Below are 19,932 nucleotides of genomic sequence, written 5' to 3' on the forward strand. Positions count from 1 at the left end.
GGACTTGGGGCTACCTCCACACGGCTGCCTGTCGCCAGGGCAGAAGGGCACACAGCCACGTGGCTCCTCTGGGCAGGGCTCTGCAGCGGCCTCAGCCCAGGCATCCCTTCCTAGGACACGCAGCAGTGTCCGGGACAGGCACTCACCCTCCACACTTGTTTTTACTCCTTTTCCCTGTGCTTGACTGAAGACCTGTCTGTCCTGAGCAGGAGCAAACCTCTGTGCACACGGCCACTCGGTTCTTCTGTAGGTTGAGGTCTGCTGTGAAGGGCGGGTGGACTTTAAGCCCTTCTAGGGAAGCAGAGCGAAAAATCAGGAGCAGATCTATAGCAGCTAATTTTATCTCTTAAATTGTACATGAAAAAAATAACTCAGTGCAGTGACCTCCATGGGGTTACTATGAGGTTAATATCAAGGCTGTGTTACTCTTTTTCAACTTCCTTTTCCAACTTTCAATCTGCAGCTGATTTTTTTTTTTTTAATTGGCAAAACACAGGAATGTCCCAGAGATGCTTCTGGGATTGCAGCAGGAATCAGGTAGGGACAGTGGGGCTCAGTATATTATCTTCATTTTTAAAATGTTTTATCAATTCCAGAGCTGAAAATATGTATTTTTTAAAAGCACAGGTCCTGAAGTGCAGAACCCCTTTTTGCACCAAATCCTCTTACCAGGGAACTGTGGAGTATGCCACACCTCAGTTGACTGAGTGGACACTTGATGCTTGGACTTACAGTGCATTTTCTATTGCCTCCACTTTTAAGGCTCAGTCTAGCTCATCACAGGCAAAATAACTCCTGTTAAACTGCTGTCAGCGTGCACGTATACAGTAGCAGGCAGCGGGAAGGGCATGCCGTTTGCCTGCTGAACAAGGAGCCTCCAACCGCTACGGTTAGCAGAGCCCCTTTCCCAACCTGCTCGCTTTCCCTTGTCTAACACTTGGGTCCTCTGGGATCTGCAGAAATGGGATGTGTCTGACTTCCAGCCTCAGGGCTGTCAGAGAAACTGCTTGTGGGACACCGCAGGGGTAACACCCGTAGTGGTGTATTTAAAAGCCACCTCTTTTCTGCTACCTGGACCATTGCAGGAGACACAGATTTCCTTTCTTCATTTCTCCTTTGACATTTAGGCCATTAATTTCCCAACTGCTTTCTGCTGCAGTCCTAGCTTATGCCAGTCTTGCCTTTCCTGGACCAGCCGTTCCCTTGGCCGGCACCAGTGTCTGTATGACAGTGACAGATCAGCGCAGCCACCAAAACTGGGTTAAAATAAACTTGCAAGAACGGAAAAAACAAAAAGGTTCATTTTAACCTGGATCAGTTCCTCAATCCTGTGCTCCACATTGTCAGGGGCAAGTAAAAAAGTGATACCACGGGAGAGCGAAGAGCAAATGATGTGTGAAACGACAGCCTAAACTATGAATGGCTGGAGATGAACCTGTCTCAGTCACCCGACTTTAGACAATATAAAAATCCTCTTTAAGTCTTCAAGTATTTTTATAGACTTAAATCGCCGTTTCTCCTCTCTCTGAAACAATCTCCAAAAACGGAGAGTGGCAACAGTGGCAGAAGAAAATGAGACCAGTTCTGCAAGTATGTGTATGGGGCCAGCAGCTCTCGTCCGAGCGCCCAGCCTTGTCCCCGGCTCCTCGAGCTGCCCAGGAGACCCTGGAGGGACAACGTCTCATTTTATTTTCCTGACTTCTTGCAGCCTGCGGAGACTGGAGCAGGACTCTGCTCTGCTCGAGAGAGTGAGGATTTGGAGGCTGAGCCGGGTAACCCTGGGAGATGCGTGTCCTGGCTCGCATACACCGCTTGAACTGGAGCGGATTTATTCCACTCTGAATTCCTACCTTCAGGAGGACTCCCCAAGGGGATGAATCCTGACCTGCAGCTCATAGGGATGGGAGGAGAAAGCTCCAGCGCTGCCAGCCAGCCCTTCACCCCCTACATTCCCCTTCTGCATCATCCGCTGCCTGAGTTCTGGTGGGAGAGGGGCCAAGGATGGTGGCTCTAGGACCGCTGAAGGTACATTTTCATCTTTGGCATCTGATTTTGACTATTTGATTGGAAAACAAAAGGAAGTGCTAATCCATCACCTCCAAAGTGTCCTGGCGAAGTGGTCCAGGTCACCAACGCTACCGAGTACAGGTACTGCTGCTGGGAGCTGCTCGTTGTGGGCGCTGACACCTGGGGACCCGGCTTTTGCTCCTTCTGAAAGATATCGCTAGGGATTCCTGCTGGCATTATGGTATGGAACGTGGCTGGAGTGTGCTATCACTGAGCAAATTATGGGAGGAAAGCCCCTTTCCGGGTGTGGGGTGTTCAAACTCCAAGCTGCAGCAGGGGGATGGGAGCAGCCGATGAGCAACTTGACCTTCGCTCCTGCACAGAGACCACATGGGGCCCACGCTGCTCTCTGGTTGCTCAGGTGCTCTTGGCTGAGCAGGTCTATGCGGTCCTTTCCTCAGACCAACTGGAAAATGACTGCAACATTGTTATAAAAACACGAAATAAGTGACTCTTCTGGAGCTGCAGAATCTTACAGCTCCATAAGCAACATAGATTTGTCAAGGGTCCCCATCACTCTGAAAGTGTAAAGGAACAGGATAGAGATAAATGTAGGGGAAAGTGAGAGATGTGCTGCAAGGCTGGCATTTTGGGGTATGAATTTACCTTTTCATTAAAACCAAGGTCCTGGAGTTTGGGGAGAACCTGCACTTAGTTCTGCATCCTGTGTCTCTGCTGCCCTTTTTATTTACAGACTACACGTAGTGCTTTTGGGCTACGTGTCAACTGCAGAAAGCAGTTGTTATTTGAAAGACATGAATATTTTTTATGAGTGCCACTGCCCACCAGAGATTTTGATATTTTTTAAAAATGTTGGCTAATTTTGTGTTTTGAGTAGGAAGCTTCAACTTCACAGCAATTCTACACATGCTCTTCTTCTGCTACCCAGCAGTTCGGGCAAGATTAACCTGCAACCGAGACGTCCCTCCACTAATCTCTATGGCTTTTATCAGGATTTTATTATTGCTTACCTTACTGTGGACTTTAAGAACACACGGGGAGTATCTGAAGTAGCCTAAAATTATTTAGTCTTTAAAATACCACTGGGTTGCAGGCAAGTGTCCCTATATATCCGCCCAGCCCCAGTTTTTGATTTTGCTTTCTAACCGGTGAATAAAGCAGGGAAGGCAGGGCCAGGTGAGCTGCCCGCAGCGACCTCTGCGGGGAGCCTGCCTCTCCCCCAGCCTGTGCTAACCACCCCCGCTCCCGCTCCGGGTGCCTCCCCAAATCCTCAGTCCCCTCCTGACACCTCTTGTGCCGTTCGTCCTGCACCATCCCGGCGCTCGCCCAGGGGGAGAGGCGACCCCCTTGGGCACCACCCCGTCTCACCCACGCTGACAGTGGAAGGGAGCGCCCAGGCGGTGTCGAGGAAGGAAAAGTCTCTGAAAAGCAGCAGAATTAGCAACGTCTTGCACATCAAAGCAAGTCCTGAAGCAGGCAAAGCAGCAGCCGGGGAAGGCAGCGACCCAGCCCCAACATCCCCCCTTGTCCGTCCATCCACCTCGGCACAAGGTGGGAGGCAGCGGACAGCTCCAGTGCCGGCACCCTCAGCCTGCTCGACGGCTCATCCATCAGGAGCGACGAGGAGGAACAGTGCTTGGTATCACCCCAGGCATCTGCCGGCCTGCCAGGCTTGCTCTCTAAAACAGGCTGCCAAGCACAGCTGTTGAATCAATACGGACCTTATTTTACAGCCCGTGCCCAGTAGCTGTCGATGCCACTTCTGCCGGCACGGGGTGGGCTGCGCTGCTGTACCCCAGGACGGATCTGGGCTACGAGGGAGAGGACACCAGCGCTGACTCCTCGGTGCCCGCCTCGGATGATGTGAGAAAGCAGCCAAACAGGAAGACTGCAGAGACGGCGTCTCTGTGTTGCCGCTGCCAGTCTCCCCCACCAGCACCAAACATGCGTGTTTGCCAAGCACAGAGGAGAGTTTGGATATACTGCAGTCGGTCAGTCCTTCGGATGAGATGTGAAAGCAGAGGCCTCCTCCTCCACCAGCCGCGCAGAACCCGTCGCACGTCCCGAACAGACTATGAAAATCAGCCGACATCCAGATCACCGTCTCCTCTTCCACCGGACAGCTTCTCACGCCCATCCCAAGGCTGTAAATTGCTATGGATAATAGCTGTGACGTTTATTCGGACCGTGGCTGCCTACTTGTGCTTGCGCGGAGGGTCCGGTGCTTGATGGTCCCTGGAGAGGTGGTGTCTGGCTACTTGGAGCTCGTGTACTTGGTGACGGCCTTGGTGCCCTCCGAGACGGCGTGCTTGGCCAGCTCTCCCGGGAGCAGCAGGCGCACGGCCGTCTGAATCTCCCGGGAGGTGATGGTGGAGCGCTTGTTGTAATGGGCCAGGCGAGAGGCTTCTCCAGCGATGCGCTCAAAGATGTCGTTAACGAAGGAGTTCATGATGCCCATGGCCTTGGAGGAGATGCCGGTGTCGGGGTGGACCTGCTTCAGCACCTTGTAGACGTAGATGGAGTAGCTTTCTTTCCTGCTCTTGTGTCGCTTCTTATCGCCCTTCTTCTGGGTCTTCGTCACGGCTTTCTTGGAGCCCTTTTTGGGGGCAGAGGTGGACTTTGCTGGCTCCGGCATCCTGAGAGCTCTTCCTCTGGGTCTTGGAGCTGCTTGGAAAGAACACCAAAAAATCAAATTCTTTTTTATTCTTCTACAGTTTCGTTTTACTGAAAGATGAGAGAGTCTGAGTCGCAGACAAGCGGCATCTCTGAATTTGAGACAAACACCCCATGACCCCGAACAAGCATTTTTGAACGGCCAGTGAGAACTGCTCTGGTTTGTGCATGGTTTTTTGTTGTTTTGTGTTTAAACCCCCGTAACACCGGCCTTGTAAACATCGCTCAACCCAGGCCTAGTTGACATCTACTTAGTAAATATGGGCTGGGGGTGAACATATTGCTGAGAAGAACATTGCAGTTCGAAAGAAAACACTAACTGCAGCATGGATTAAATTAAATCTTCCTGGAATAGGCTGGAGATTCTTGCAAGATATCACTGAAGCCACCTCTGTAGGACACTGGTCAAAATGATTTCATATGGTTATTACAATCTCCAATAGACCCTTTTTTTTTGCATGTAGGTAAAAGCTTATTTTGAGAGTGCTTGCATTCCTGTGGCTATTGTTTTATACCACGTATTCCAGTGGAACATAAAAATTATATAGTTTTAAGCTAGCTAGCTGAGCTACTGGAATCTCTGTATTCACATTAGCTAGCAAAAACACCAGAGAGTAGAAAAGCTCAGAGGAGGTGGCAGGCATCACCTGACAGAAACAGGGATGTGGATAGGAGGCAAAAATCAAAAATCAAAAATCAAAAATCATTGACACGTGCTTTTGGGCTACGTGTCAATGGAGAGAAGCTACATGGACTGAAATTGTTTCCTGCTATTTTGCTTTCGGGAGAGCAGGCCTCCGCTGGGCGGTTTGCATCAAAGATGCCTGATCCTCCCTCCGAGTTTTTCTTCATTAGGCCACAACCTGCAGAGCCCTGTCTGCTGTCATCCAGAAGTGCCATAACAAAAAGATAGCATGTAAACCCATCATAAAACCGGGTGCCTCCCCTACACTTCAAATTTACACGTGTTTTACTATGTGCATCAAGGGAATAAGCGTTGTAACTAAATAATTTTGTGCTTCAAAGGACACTTTGAGCGCTCCCTTGAAAAGCAAGGCTTCTCCAGGCTTTGCTGGAGGATCAGCTTCCAGCGCCACCCCAGGGCTTGGGCTTTTACTGCTCTGCGCCTCCTTTGAAGATGACCTACGAATTACAGTCTGTTGGCCAAGAGAGACTAGAAGAGAAAAAAGAGCTTCAGGGCTGATGGCACATGGGAAAATGGATAGAAGTAAACAGGAGAGAGAAATCTCAGATGTAACATATGGTCTGCACACACAGAGCATCAGAGAGGGATCTAAATGGTGCCTGTGCCAAAGCGACGGCTGCGCGCTCAGCCCTGCCCCTCCTCCTTCGGAAGGAATGAGATGCCACCCTCCATCTTGGCCTGGTTTCTCCACTATTGTCCGCATCTGCAATCAAAGCCAGACACAGCAGCTGTCTTGCAACCAAGTCTTTAAAAAGTTCCTGGTTGCTCCTTGTGGGAGCAGACACCTTCCATGCCAAGGCTGGATTTACACGCCCACGTCTTGGTGGATACCAGCTCCTGCTTCCAAACTGTGGGAGAAACCTCCGCAGCTCCTAACCCTTGGTACTAGAGATGCCGCCTTCCACCTGCAGCAAGCACCAAGGCTGCTGCCGGCTGCTTTACCCTGCGAGGCACCAAGGCTGGGCTCTGGCGGCCGCATGGTCTGGCAGGTGATGGGCAAAGGGCTGAGCGTTTCAAGTGGGGGTACGCCCAGCTGCAAGGGCAGGCTGGCACTGCTCGGGATGCTAGGGAGCGGGGAGGCAACGTCTTCACCACAGCCCTCCAAAATGCCCTCCTGGCCAGAAGCAAAAGTCGGTACCAATGCCCTTAGCATTGAGTTTTTGCTCAAGCAAAGCAGTTTCTTCCTTGCCATTAATGGGAATTTTGCCCTTCTGAGGCCTGAGAGACCTATTCATGTTTCCTTTGCTTCACCTTGCAAAAAGAAGTGTTTTGTCAGTCCAAAATGGGATACTGTCTAATTAGATGGAAAAGGCCAGTGTACAGGAAAACTTCACTAACAGGCTGCAAGCACACCACCAGCTCCTCCCTGCACCAGAACCTCCAGCTCCTTATGACTGAAGCATACAAATATTAAAAAAACTCCACCAAAACTGGCTAAATACATATAAATCCAATCCCACTCAAATCCCTGGAATAACTAGCAATCTAACATCAGGTATGGAGGATAGGAAGAAAAAGAAAAGAAGAAATCATGCAAAAGTATTGAAAGCTGTTGATGCTTTCTTCCATTGGTTTTGGTTTATGAACATTAATATCTTTTCCTAGTTTCAGGAAACCTGTAGTTGTAACGTATACCACAGGCAATCATAAACTAACATATTTTGCTGACTCTTTGAAGTTAAAGGAAAAGCAGTTTCACAGAAAGAGGAAGGGGATGGTCATGTCGTAAGAGTAGTTCTCCTTCAGGTGAACTCACCCCCTGGCAAAGCTTCACGGCCCAGTGAGCTGGTCTAGAAGGAAAACCACGGACAAAGACCATGTCCAGAGACACGCGGGATGCTCAGAGAAAAGTGGACTCTAAGACTCGGCATGGCAAAATGCTCAGTTTGAGCAGATGAAAAAGTGTGTCACAGAAATGCCAGAAATGTGCAGCTGGAAGGAGCCTCCAGAGCTCCAGGCTTTGCTTTGAGGGTGCCCAGGCGTGCCCTCCTGGATCAATTTCTTACCTTTTCTTTAAAACCTTCAAAGACATGATTTGCATCGAACTATGTGCTTGACTCTGCCACCTCATCCCCTTTATTAATTTTTCCGGGCATTCTTCCCAGTGGAGACATTTGGAAAGGCAGGTGCTGGACTGCCAGAAAGACCTGGACACCCTTCAAAACTCTGACATCTGCCCCCTTAAACACCACATTTTCTTCCTCTGGTGAAACCACGATTTTTCTTCCTTTCTTCCTCTACTTGGGAAGCAATATCGGGAAAAGAAATTCCCTACTGCTCTTGTTTGCAGGCTCAAAAAGATGTCTTTTCAATGGAAAGGCATTTTTCCAAGAGAAGAAATAACTGTGCACTTGCTTCTTTTTCTCACGAGCTAATTTCCTGACTGAAAAACACTACAACTGAAAAATGTAAATGACTATTTCTTAGGCTTTTAAAAAGCGTGTCCTTCTAAAATGTCCTTAAGTGCATTAAAAAATGACTACAGCACCCAACAGGCACCAGAGTGATTTCATATGTCTCCAGAAAAGGTCACACCTCCAGGACATCTCCGTCCATTTGACGGGCTGATGCTCTCGGGTAGTGCAGCCATATCTCGCTCTTCTCCCATGTTCGGCTGCGATGAGGGAAGCAATGATGCTAAAGTTCAGAGATTAGCACAAAAGCTTTGGTGTCCTTGCTTCCCTCCACCCATTTCTTTGCAGCCTATTATTTAACAGGTAAATAACACCTTCCCTGGGAACAGGTTGTCTTCCTTCCAGTTTGTTTGGGCAGTGCCTAGCACAAAGAGCCTGACTGCATTTACCAGGTGCTAAATAAATAGTGTTAATAATGGCCACCAGTATCACCAACCCTTCTGTCAACACTGTAATGCACTCCACAGGCAGGTGCTGCGCTGGTATGAAGATAAAAGTAGTGGGATTATTCCCAAAGTGTCCATGTGGAGAGTTTGTTGAGGGAAAATTAGGTGACCTTTAAAAAATGGGTGGTTTTGGATGAAAATAGTTGCATTTCTTTCTTTTTCCTTTAAGTAAAGGAGAAAAATGGAAAAGGTTAATATTTATTAGTTTTTGCGTTTGGAAGTGTTGCCATCATGACTGACTTCTCTACTGTGAGGGTGACTGAGCAGAGAAGTTGTAGGGTCTTCATCCTTGGACATACTCAAAACCCAGCTGGACGTGGCCCTGAGCAACCTGCAGTGTCCGACCCTGCTCTGAGCATGGGCTGGACTAGATGGTCTCCAGAGGCGTCTCCAGCCTCAGCCATTCTGTGACTCTCTGAGACTGCAGCTGGGTACCTCTCGTGTAGAACATGCTTTATGAGCTGTGTTCCCCCGACGGACACTTCCTATGGGATTCTGCAGCCAGGGACTCCCACAAGGACCCCTAAGGAGGGGAGATGGTGTTCATCTCCAGGTCCAAACCGCCCAGGTCCCTGGGTATGGCCATGCAAGAGGAGGCACTCTGAAGCGTTATGGTGACATTTGGAAGGTTTCAGGTTTTCGAGGAAAATCTTTGGGCACATTTTTTTCTTTACAGCTTTGTACGCTCCGAGTCAATCAGTTATCAGTGCTGGCATTTTTTTCCTTCCTCAGAAAACCAACAACAAAACCAATCACAGTATTTTTTCTTGCCAGCTCCAAGCAGCAGCCTGCCTGCTGCTAGAAACCAGAGCGGTGCGGAGTGACAGATACATCTTCCTTTGTGTTGACATCCCTTTCTTCAGCATCATTAAAAGGAAAATGAACTGAAAACATATTCAAAGATACAAATCACCGTAGTCTCTTAGATCTGAGATGGGAGAGGAGCCCTGCTGAGAAATCCTGCGTGAAGCCTGATGCTGTCTCTATTTTCCCTAGGCCTGATATTTTGATGGAGAGAGAGACAGGCAGGGAAGCTCCCGCAGCATTTTTGTCCGTTTTTGGCCTTGCTGCTGAGTCTGTAGGACCAGTGCCAAGTTGGTGCCTGCAGTGTGCATGGGTGGCCACGGGTGGACTATTAGGTGGCCTTCTGGACCCCTCCTCATGCAGGGGTTGGAAACAGCGCTTGGATTTTTCCTTCTTTTTCCTATAAAAAGCTGTCCTTGCTGTGATGAGCTCTGTAAATCCCCATTCCCACCAGGCTGCTCCCTTGCTATAATTTCCTAATGAACCACAAAATTTACATTTGTAGAATCGGCACTTTGTTCTTAGGAGGTTTTGGTGAAAAATTAAACACTTGTAGGAAAAATTCAAGCTCTTGTCTTTTGGACGTCTGGTATTCTGATATTTGCTAATCTTCTGATGACCTATTTTAATCCTTGCTAGAGTAAATGAGAGCCAACAGGCACTCGCTGTTTATTCTGCCCCTTAAATAGGAATGTCCTATTAGTTCTGTCCAATTATTGTCCCTTTCCTTAGTTTCTCTTGCTGTATAAAATAAAGAAAACTTGGCTTTAATCCTACACGTCAAGAAACGTAAAGTTAAATTAGCTGCTGCTTTTTGCTTTACTCTCTCTGAAACTCAAAGAAGGGCAACAAATTAGGGAATGTTTCCACCGAAAGGAAAAGGCTTTCTAACAGCTTCATCTGCTCCAAAATGCTTGTAAGAGCACAGACAGCAGATCTGGTAAACAGAGTTTACAAATTACCAGATGTCAGAAAATGACTGTTGTTGGAACAGCTTATTTCTGCAGACCGCAAATCACCTTCCCTTTACAATGTACAGCGATCTACCTGGAAGTTACTAATCAAGAATTTGCTCATCCAACAAATGCCATTAAGCAGCAATAACTGAGAAAACAAGCAGATATTTTATAGTTATTTGGTAGCAAGCTCTGCCTTAGGTAGTAAGGCAGAGCAGAAGCGTGATGAGTCACTGTGAGACATCGGTGACGCTGCCTCATGTGCAGAACCTGACAGCCGTATTTTGGACTGGAAAGGATTTTTCTCTGTATGTTGTCTAGCATGTGATGATGAGGTAATATTTGCTTTCTTCTGAAGTAATGAGGAGGAGAATTTCCTAGAATAAGGTAAACTAGTCTGAAATGTCTGATTTCTTCCAATGGTGGAGGGGCGCAGAGATCAGTTTTGGGATCCCAGGTCTTCTCCCAGGTAATCCAGTATCAATAATAAGGCCCCATCCCCAGTCCCACATGCTCTGCCCCATGTTATATGATTGCTCCTGTAAAGTTATCATTTAAATGGCTAACTTTTAACCTTGGATACACACATGCAATTCTTCTAGCGAAGAGATTCATGCTTGCGTATTGGACCATGAAAATATGTTAAAACTGAAGATGCCCCCTCCTCCTTATCATAGAAAGACATGCTACAAACTCACTCCCTGACACAGATAATACTATGTTCAAAGTGAGCTTTAGATTTGTTTAGAAGAAATACAAGCAGAACAGAGCACCGAGATACGTCAGCATCCTAGCCCCTTGACTGATCCTTATCACTGCTTGTGTTAACACGTTGCCTGGGAGTTCAGTACAGGATACTCCCTACAGTCATCTTTTCTCTTCTTTTCTTTTCTAGCATTTTCATTTATGATTTTAGAAAACACATTTTTAATCACCAGCAACAGCTGTAATTTCTTGTGCTACTTCTGCCCAAGCTGCAAATACTACTCAGGGTTGTGGGGGTATCAATCAGAGATGTTTATGTACAAAGTAGGGAGCAGGACTCTAGATCAGAGGGTCGGGGGAGGCAGGGAAGATATACACTGAATTTTTAAAGCAAAGAAAATCTTATTCACGAGTCAAGCAAAGCAAGAGAGACACAGTGCTGCAAGAAGAATGACCATCAGGAGGCTAAATACTGCTGTCCTTACTCTGATTAAAGGAGTGCCTGAAGTCAATGGAGGTTTAACCTGGGTCTGAAACCACAAATAGGATATTTAGAGATGCTTAGCACCAACAGCTGACATCGATTTCCACTGGAATCCAGGAGGCTCAGTACTTTATAAGAATCAGACTCCAAGTTTTATCAGGGTTTTGTTACTGTGAATAAATAACTGAGTACTTAAAGAAGCTTTAGCATGATTTTTATCTGCTCTTTATAAGAGCACTCGTTAGCTACCTGCTTTGGAATCTCTCTGATCTACACGCTTGACCAACAGGACCTAATAAATGTAAAGAGGAGAAATGATGTTTTCTGTAGATCAATACCCGTTAAATGTTTAAGAGAGTACACCCAGTACCAGCATCTGCTACAATTACACTCCAGTCAGCTTTCCCACAAAGAGTGCCAGGGTTTAAGAGAAACGTGTATTATCCCAACCACCCTCGGAAAGCCCTCAGTACTAACACAGTCCAACAGAGAACACAACCAGGCTCACTGCCTTCCTGGGGTTTTATCAGTAAGTCAAAACCTTAACACAACATAAACTTCAGCACAAGCTTCCTCTCCAAGTTTCACGGTCGTCAGGATTTGCTTCTTTTGCCACAAATCCTTTCCATGAGCAACAGGCTTCTGTTCCCTCCAGATCCCACCTCAACTCAACTGGACCCACTGGGGGTCAACCTGTCAGCAGCGACTCTGTGTCTTGGTGCAGGGTTTAGCTCCTGTCCTTAGACTAATTCTGTAAAGTTGCTCTGAAGGCAGGCAGAGGCCAGACCCTGCCAACCGCCTACAGGCAGATGATCTCCAGCTGACCTGGAACAACGCTGCTGGGCAGGAGAAGCAAGCAAGGCATCGCAGCAGCTCAGCTACTCGGCAGCATCGCAAGCTGTACACATCTTCTCGGCAGTTTGCAAAGTACAGATGTTTGGAAATGGGTGTGAAAACAAAAATCAGAGGGGACTGGGGTCTGTAATACTAACGACCCATTACATCAGAAAGATGTTTTACTCATTCCATGACATCCTATGCTACTGAAAGGAAAAAGCATAGATTCAAACTAAATTGCTCTATGCCTAACAAAAATGAAAATCGCTTGATCTTTGACCTCATCATTTCAATTTCTCTGGAAAAGCAGACGACCATATACTTACTTAGTCTGCTGTATCTAAATAACTTCTTCTACAATGGAGCCATGGTCTCTAAACTAGTAATGATAATAAGCCTAAAGAACTGCTATGGCATTTAAGCAAAGTATTTTTATGGATTTTATGGAGTAATGGAGAACTATCAAAATTCTAGACTATTGTCATTGGTGCTGAAAGAGACATCCATTAAAAATGTACTAATTTAGCCATGGCCAAAAATATGAAAAGCTACAGCCCAACACCTGCAGGCCGTCAGGGGAAAGTGGGTGGGAGAGGGAGAAGCAGCCACCCCAGGAGATGAGAGCTGCTTCTGGGTTGAGGCAGGAGTTACGCGGGAACCAACGCAGACACGTGTGCCACCTCTTCCTCCCACGCGCTCCATCCCCACATTTCAGTAGGTTTCTGTGACCTTTTCCGGTGCTACAGATAATTTGTGTAGCAAAAAGAAACAAAAGCAGGCATCGTACCCCAAAATGTTTACTCTGGCCATACCACATTGACTGGGAATAATACGTATGGACAGAAAACCATGCTGGAGAAGAAAGCTATATTCCCAAATCAGACTGAAGATCAGACCAAGGTCATTAAGGCTTTTAAGAGTGATGTGATGGGTACATCCCAACATAAGTATTACCACGTCCTCAATGACAGGGGTGAAACAAGCCCAGCAAAACTTTTTTAACAACCTTCATGCCATGTACATGGGTCTAATGCACATGTGCCCAACAGAGCTGGGCAGCGAGCACTACCAACTCTCCTCCCACATGCGGAGAAAGAACCAGGCGAGGGCATGACATGTGCAGCTGTAATCAATCGTGACTGACATTCCTTCTAAATGAGAGTCTCTTAACTTCAATCATCCTTTCCCAGTTACATTACCCACATTTCAGCAAGTCCTGAAAATGATTAAAAAAAATTAGTGGAAAGCATGCAATTAATGAAAAAGTCAGGAATATGGGAAAGCTGCTTTATCACGGCTGTAAAGCATGGGTGCCTGGGATCACGAAGTGTCAATGTAGGAGCCGCGGGTACCACACAGGTACATCCAAAAGGACTGCATGCCATGCCACAAGCCAAAGGGCAGCGAGTGGCACAGAGTCAGATTTCATTGCTACAGGATACCGAAAATATTGTAATGTGTGTATTAATAATTAATTTGGCACGGTGATAGCAATTTTACTGTAAAATGGAGATGCGTGACTATTACCGGAGCCTGTGGGGAAACAAAGATAAGTGTCCTTCCCCAGATCTCACATCATCCAATAACTGGATCGGGAATATGATCCAGGACTGCTGACATCTTTCTCTGCGGCAGCCACTAGATCACATTACCACAGGCGGAGAGTCCTCTGAGCGTTAGAGGTCATCTTCTGTACAAAGCAGGAAGATGGAGAGCTTGTTTAGATGGAAGGAGAGGAGGAAAGCATGGCTGGGACAGCACGGCGAAGCTCCACCGAGGGGAGCTGGCTACTCCCCAGAAATAGATAGGGGTGAGCACTAAGGACACAAGAGTTATTGAAGGTAAAAGTAAACTCTGACACAAGAACGGACAATAAACTGTTTTAAAATGTTCATGGATAAATTTATGCTGGAGATGAGAAGGAACCTCACATCCTTACTTGGAAGTGGGAGGATGAAGGCAACAGAGGAGGGGAGAAAGATGAATAAACCCATACCTTCCATAGTTCAAAGACAAAACCTGATTTTAAAAAAAAAAAAAAAAGGATTTCTAGGATATGGCTCCGGCAATAGCAAGTAACTGCTGTACATTAACCAGACAGTGTCTTTTCTGTCCTGTGTTGCTGCGCTACTGAAGAATTGTTATCAAAATGCAGAGAGGTCCTTCACTTTGCACTTCTCTTCCCTTTATTCTTTTCTTTATTTTTCCCTCCTTCTTTCTCTCACACCCATTACAAAGGGTTCAAAGCCCCAGCAGGTTTGCTGCCACTTGGTCCCGCCCAACGTGTGATATTTGTACAGAGACTAACACATTACTTTCAACAGCCATGGAGTTGAAAAGCTTGCAGTTCTCCAGAAACATCGAAAAAAATGGCTATCAGCCCAGGTTAGCCCATGCCCAAATTCCACATCGTACAAATTGCCTGTGAATGGTGTTTTAATTTAGCTCTAATTTGTGATAGCATGATTATCACATGGACTTAGCATGCTAGTCACTGTACTGATACAAGCTAAAAACGGCCATGTCCCTTCCCAAGAAATCAAAGCATAATTAGGGATACATCAATATTTACGACAGGCAGGGGTGCAAAGAGCTCTCTGCTGAAGACTTGGTTGCAACCAGTAGACCAGCAGTGCAAAAAATGGGGGTTGCTCGACAAAATGCCAGCCCCAAAATGCCAGTGGTCCTGGCTGGTCAGCAGCAATTAGAACAATTAATTGTAAAGCTCGCTTTTCAAAACACAGAAAGGTTTTCAAAGGCAGCAGGTTTAAAATGCCAGCGGAGTGTCACATTATCTGTACCAAACTGTTATTTTTAACCATCCATGGCTCCATCCTCCTACACTCACTTTCCTCCTGAGGCTTCCACACCTTTAGTTTCCCCACTGCTACAGTCTCCCAACCTGTTTCTTCCTCAGATGAAGTGCTCGCCCTTTGCTCTTCTCCCTCCCTGCTGGCGCCTCTCTCAGCACGCGCCCTCCACAGAACTCATTAGTGCTTCTGCTTCAAGAAGCACATCTTTGCAAGTGACTCCTGAGTCCCCGTCTTGAGTTGTGCCCCAGTTATCAGGCAGGAGCAATCGATGAGAAGGACGATCAGAGCTGGGCTGAGGACCCACAGTGCAGGAGAGGAGAGAATACGGGATTAATTCTGGCGTGGGAGAAAGAGGAAGGTGTAACAGGAACGGCGAGATAGTTGCAGCATCCATATCTTCAGGGCAGAGCTGCTGTATCTGCAATGCTTTTAGGCTTATACACATCAAGAATGGAAATAACCCATATTTATATTGGGTACAGTCAGACAGCTCCTTCCTGATGGGATGCTCCCTGCCTCCTGCTGTTACTCAATCATTTTCCAGGTCCCACAGAAGACCCAAAGAGTCAACATGGCAGCAGCTTGCCTACCCTTCCTTCATCCACATTTGTCAATGGTTCATTTCTTTTGGTTTTTCCCTTTCCTTCCCATTCCTTGATTCTGCCTGCCCTTGTGACAGAGAAATGAGGAGACTCTTATCAAATGCTTTCCCTGGCCCTCCTTCACACTAATATTTCTCTTTAAGTGCTGAGCTCCAGAGCGGTCTCAGCTGTTCCTTCCTCTCTGCCCACCCTGGACCTCATTTCAATAATTTCTTCTGCAAAAATGTCACACGCTTTTCTGCTCAAGCTTCCTCTCACTTTCCAGGGTAACTCGTGTCCTCATTGTAACCCACGATAACCTTCCTGGAGGGGCACTTTCAGTTCCTCCCACTCCTTCTTCCATTGCCTCCTGTGCACACTGTATTTACCGTATTGCCACCTTTGTGTTTTGTTCTCATTCCTTCCTTCCTGTCTTCTTTCGTGTAGTATTTTCTGCTTGACCAATATCAGTCTACTACATACAATCTTCCTCCTCACAAGAGACAGCGTCACATAGCTTATACAAACAGGTTATAAGGAGAGATTTTATGTGCCCAAAAGCATGTCCGTTTTTCTGACTGACTGTTGGTCTAATATAAACATTGCCTCTGCTGACTTTGCCCTCTTAAATCCTTGATCATCATGGCTACAACCCCAGTTTCTTCCTCAGCGCACACCTCCCGCAATGATTACCTGGGGGATGGACCTCTACCTTCAGCTGATGCATTTCGACTCTCCAGGTGGCACATCTCTTGTCAGAGATGAGTCTTCTACAAACAGAAACTCTCTCTTCCCTGATCCTGGGGTAATCGCTAGTTTTTAACAAATAACACAGAAAACCTTATTGCAATGGACTGCCTGTGTATTTTCACCAAATTCAGAAAAAAAACCCTATTCTATACAAAATTTTAAGGTTGGTTTGAAAGATAAACAATCCCCCCTGACAGATCGTATCTTCAAGAGGGTCGGTGAAATAATATGACAAGGGTGGTGATTAACTCTCACCACAAAGGAAAATGTTGAGTTGATGTAGGTGGCATATGAAATCCCCCACTCTCTTTATGAGTCAGGTAAGCTGCCAGAAAGCGGAGGTGGAATCCGTGGGATGGAGCTGTTTTCATTCCAGCCAGTTAGTAGTATGCTTTTTGAAAGACAAAAAAAAAAGTTTAATTATTAAATCAGATTTTTTTTAAGCTAAGAGTCGTATTTAAATAGCAAAATCTAACATTTGCCCTTCATCGCCAATGAGGCTGTTTGTAGTCAGTGATAGTCAAGGGGAAATATTATTAAACAACTCCACCCCCACCCCCTGAGGTTAATTTAGCATTTTTGGGTTATGCATCTATTCTTCCATCTCCCACCCAATGCATATGATCCTACAGTCACAGCTCTCTCCTCTCCCTCTGGCTCCAGAAAAAAAGGGAAGCTGACGAGCCGAGATCCCAGCCTCACCCCACCCAGAGCCCTTTTCAGAGGCAGAGCTTAGCTCTGATGAGGAGAAAAGCATTTCTCTCCCAATAGCTGCACAAAAGTGGCTTAGCAAAGGTATAAAACGAAACAATTGGCAAAAAAGAAAAGCATTTTGTGGCGTCTTATTTTGGATAAGTCCAGGATTCAAGGATAATTCAAATAAATGGCAGTGTCCCTTATCTAAAATTATAGACTTTTCATTACCAAAAATCAGAAATTTAGAAACGTGAAGAAAATGCCATTAGTTCCTTGGATTCAGGGGGCTTACCATCCTCCTCTGGTACTGTCAGTGGGAGCACAATAACTGCTCTGTTCACGGTGCAGCCTGAGCGAGCTGCTTGCTCAAGTCCACTTCTGAATTTAGGAACATTTCCCACATACTTAATTCTTCAGTCTACCCAATACGTGGGTTTGAGGATGGGCAGCAGCAGCGTATTTCAGGTGCTGAGAAAGGGATGCAATAGGATCAGACTATCCACATGAGTCATTTCTTTGGTTCAGCTGGAGAATGGAAGATCTGGAGTGGAGATATATGTATACACTCACACATCTCTCTCTCTCTCTCTCTGTAAATGTAAGGAGAAAGGATGGAGGAGGACAATGACCAAAGGAGCAGCATGGCGAAAAAATGTCAAGAGGAAGGTAGAGTAAGGCAGCGAACTGAAGTGAGATGTCAGAAAGGAGACAGAAAGACAGGGTATAAAAAACCTGAAGAAGAGAAATACAGAAGAAGAGAAATAAAAAGATAGAAGAAGGAGAGGATATATGAAAGGGGACGAAAACGAGAGAAAAGGTGTGAGTGGACAAAAAGCAGAGAGAAGGGGGGAGGTAAAGTAACCAGCACAATGTTTGGGCAAGACAGAAATACTGAAGCATAAACAAGACACAGAGAAGAGAGACACGGAGGGTCATAAGAAGAAGGAAAGACCTTGCACAGCAGAGAAGATGTGAAATAAGCAGTTGGAGGGAAAAAAAAAAAATCACCTGCCAGAACAGCACTTCTGAGAGTCATGGGTGAGAGGTGCTGCTGCCCCAACGAGGGACAGAGTCAAGCCCAGGGAAGTGACAGCCTAAACCCAGGGAGAACAAAGGATGAGGACAAACGATACCCTTGTACTAGATTGCTGCCTTTTATCTAAAATAGAAATCATGAAGGTCATTGAAATTGCCACTTACATTGATCTTACATCTGAAACTTTAAAAAAAACTTATTTTTTCCCAATACAATCCATCTTCTTCCTTCTTCTCTCCCAGTGTTGGATTAAATTAATTACTTTACACTCCACAGTTATACCTCCCTGCCAGGGAAGAAAACCCCAGACACCACTACGCCTAAAGCAGACCTTGCACTCTGGCTCCCTTTGCGTATGGAGCCTTCTGTAGAAATATTTTAATAGACAAAGCTAGATTTCCTGCAGCTCCAAAATTACCGTGATTGAGTTGGGTATCATTAGGAGGATGAAGAAAGAGGAAGCAAAGAGGGGTGCATGCTCAGGGAAAAGGCTTTTTTGTTTTTATAATTAGGAAATCTTAGCAGTATCAAGGGAAAGAATTGCTGCTGGTAAATAATCTGTCACTCCTTTGCAGATCGAATAATAGGAACAAAGATGAGGGTGTGGGAAGTACATTCATATTATCAGATTCTTTCTGTTATTAACATGTGTTCAATGTAATAAAAACATAATCAGGAAAATAACACACTATAACAAAAAATACTCTATAGAGTAAAAAGCCCAGGAAGATCAAACAGTGTCTCCAGGGTAGCACCAGCCTGAGAAAACAGAGCTTTATTAGTAGTAACAGGAGCAACATACGGAGATGAATGAAACCGTGTTTGTAAATGTGATATGCAATTGCACACTCTTGCTTGGCTTTCCTTTTTCACAATCTGACTCAGCCTCCACATGGCTCCACTCCCCCATCTTTTGATTCATAAATTCCTGATCTCAAAAAATAGAGAGTTACAAAGACAGCATGCAAAGGGCACGAGATGACGTGAAATACGAGGACGCTGGCGAGTGCAGAACGAGCCGTCAGTCACCAGCCTGCAAACGGTGAGAAGAAAAGCAGGAGAAAAAGCAGCGGAGCCAGGGCCATCCCCTCCGGAGGCTCGCCGGAGGACACCGTGCAACAAACCACGGCTCGTCTCCACTGCGCTAGAGGCACGCGCTGAGGTAGACAAATCTATTACAAAATTGTATAATATTGCTTACACTGCACGACAGCCGCTCCGTTAGGCAGTCCCTGCATTGCCAAACCCAGAAGATGGGACATGAGAGGAATGGGAAATAAAAGGGTTTCTTATGGCATGTACTCCCTGTATTTCTTAAGCTATGAAAAAGAGATTAATAGCAAGTAGCAAAAAACACAACAAATGGTGCACGAGCAATGGTGTTCAGCCCTATATGCTTCCTAAATAATTAACAAACATACATAGCGTTGACATAGATGTATCTATAGACAGGAATGACCCCTTCCCTGTGGGCCTGGGCTCCTGGGCGTGTGTGGCGAGGCTGTAGACGCCCAGCCCGGCCCGCCGGCACTGCTTGCCTGCCGCAGCCGGTGCGGGAGAGCGGCCCAGCGCGGGTACCGCGGGCTGGGCTGCAGCCCCCAGCCCTGCCGCCGCCTTGCCCAGGCTCGGGCATGTGCTTCGCCTTCAGCCCCCGGTAACCGGAGCGCAATTAGCTCCGGCGATACGATTGCTACGATTACAGGAAAGCACAGGCAAGGCTGCTGCCGTGTCTGTGTGTTTGTCAAGCCCGGCGCACAACGAAGCCCTGATCCTGCTGGGCTCAGGATCCGGCCGCAATGCACGCTACCGCTACCCATCCACAGCATTACGGTATAGGCTGTATAACAAATAGCATACTTAGACAGCGCAATCCCGGCTGCAGACTATTCCGGTGTGCAATGCATATAGCAGAGGGCAGCGCAGGCTGCACCACAAACAGCCGGCACAGTATGGAGGATCTTGCCTGCTAGGCGTCTGGACTCCTCCGCAGGCGAGCTCCAGGC

The 19,932-nt window shown here is 46.6% G+C and overlaps 1 protein-coding gene across 1 annotated transcript; it reads right to left on the reverse strand.

Moving 5' to 3' along the window:
- Positions 1-484: 484 nt before the first annotated feature.
- On the reverse strand, positions 485-19,829 carry LOC142080497 (histone H2B 5-like). Its single transcript, XM_075145979.1, has 2 exons — positions 19,787-19,829; positions 485-4,692 (listed from the first exon to the last, which is right to left on the reverse strand). Exon 2 carries the CDS (start codon positions 4,661-4,663, stop codon positions 4,283-4,285), a length of 381 nt encoding a protein of 126 aa, XP_075002080.1. The 5' UTR covers positions 4,664-4,692; positions 19,787-19,829; the 3' UTR covers positions 485-4,282.
- Positions 19,830-19,932: the final 103 nt, after the last annotated feature.

Source organism: Calonectris borealis, chromosome 1, assembly GCF_964195595.1.
Source record: "Calonectris borealis chromosome 1, bCalBor7.hap1.2, whole genome shotgun sequence".
NCBI lineage: Eukaryota > Metazoa > Chordata > Aves > Procellariiformes > Procellariidae > Calonectris > Calonectris borealis.

Coding starts and splice junctions, on each gene's coding strand:
- LOC142080497 (XM_075145979.1), bottom strand. CDS start 4,663: ATGCCGGAGCCAGCAAAGTCCACCTCTGCCCCCAAAAAGGGCTCCAAG.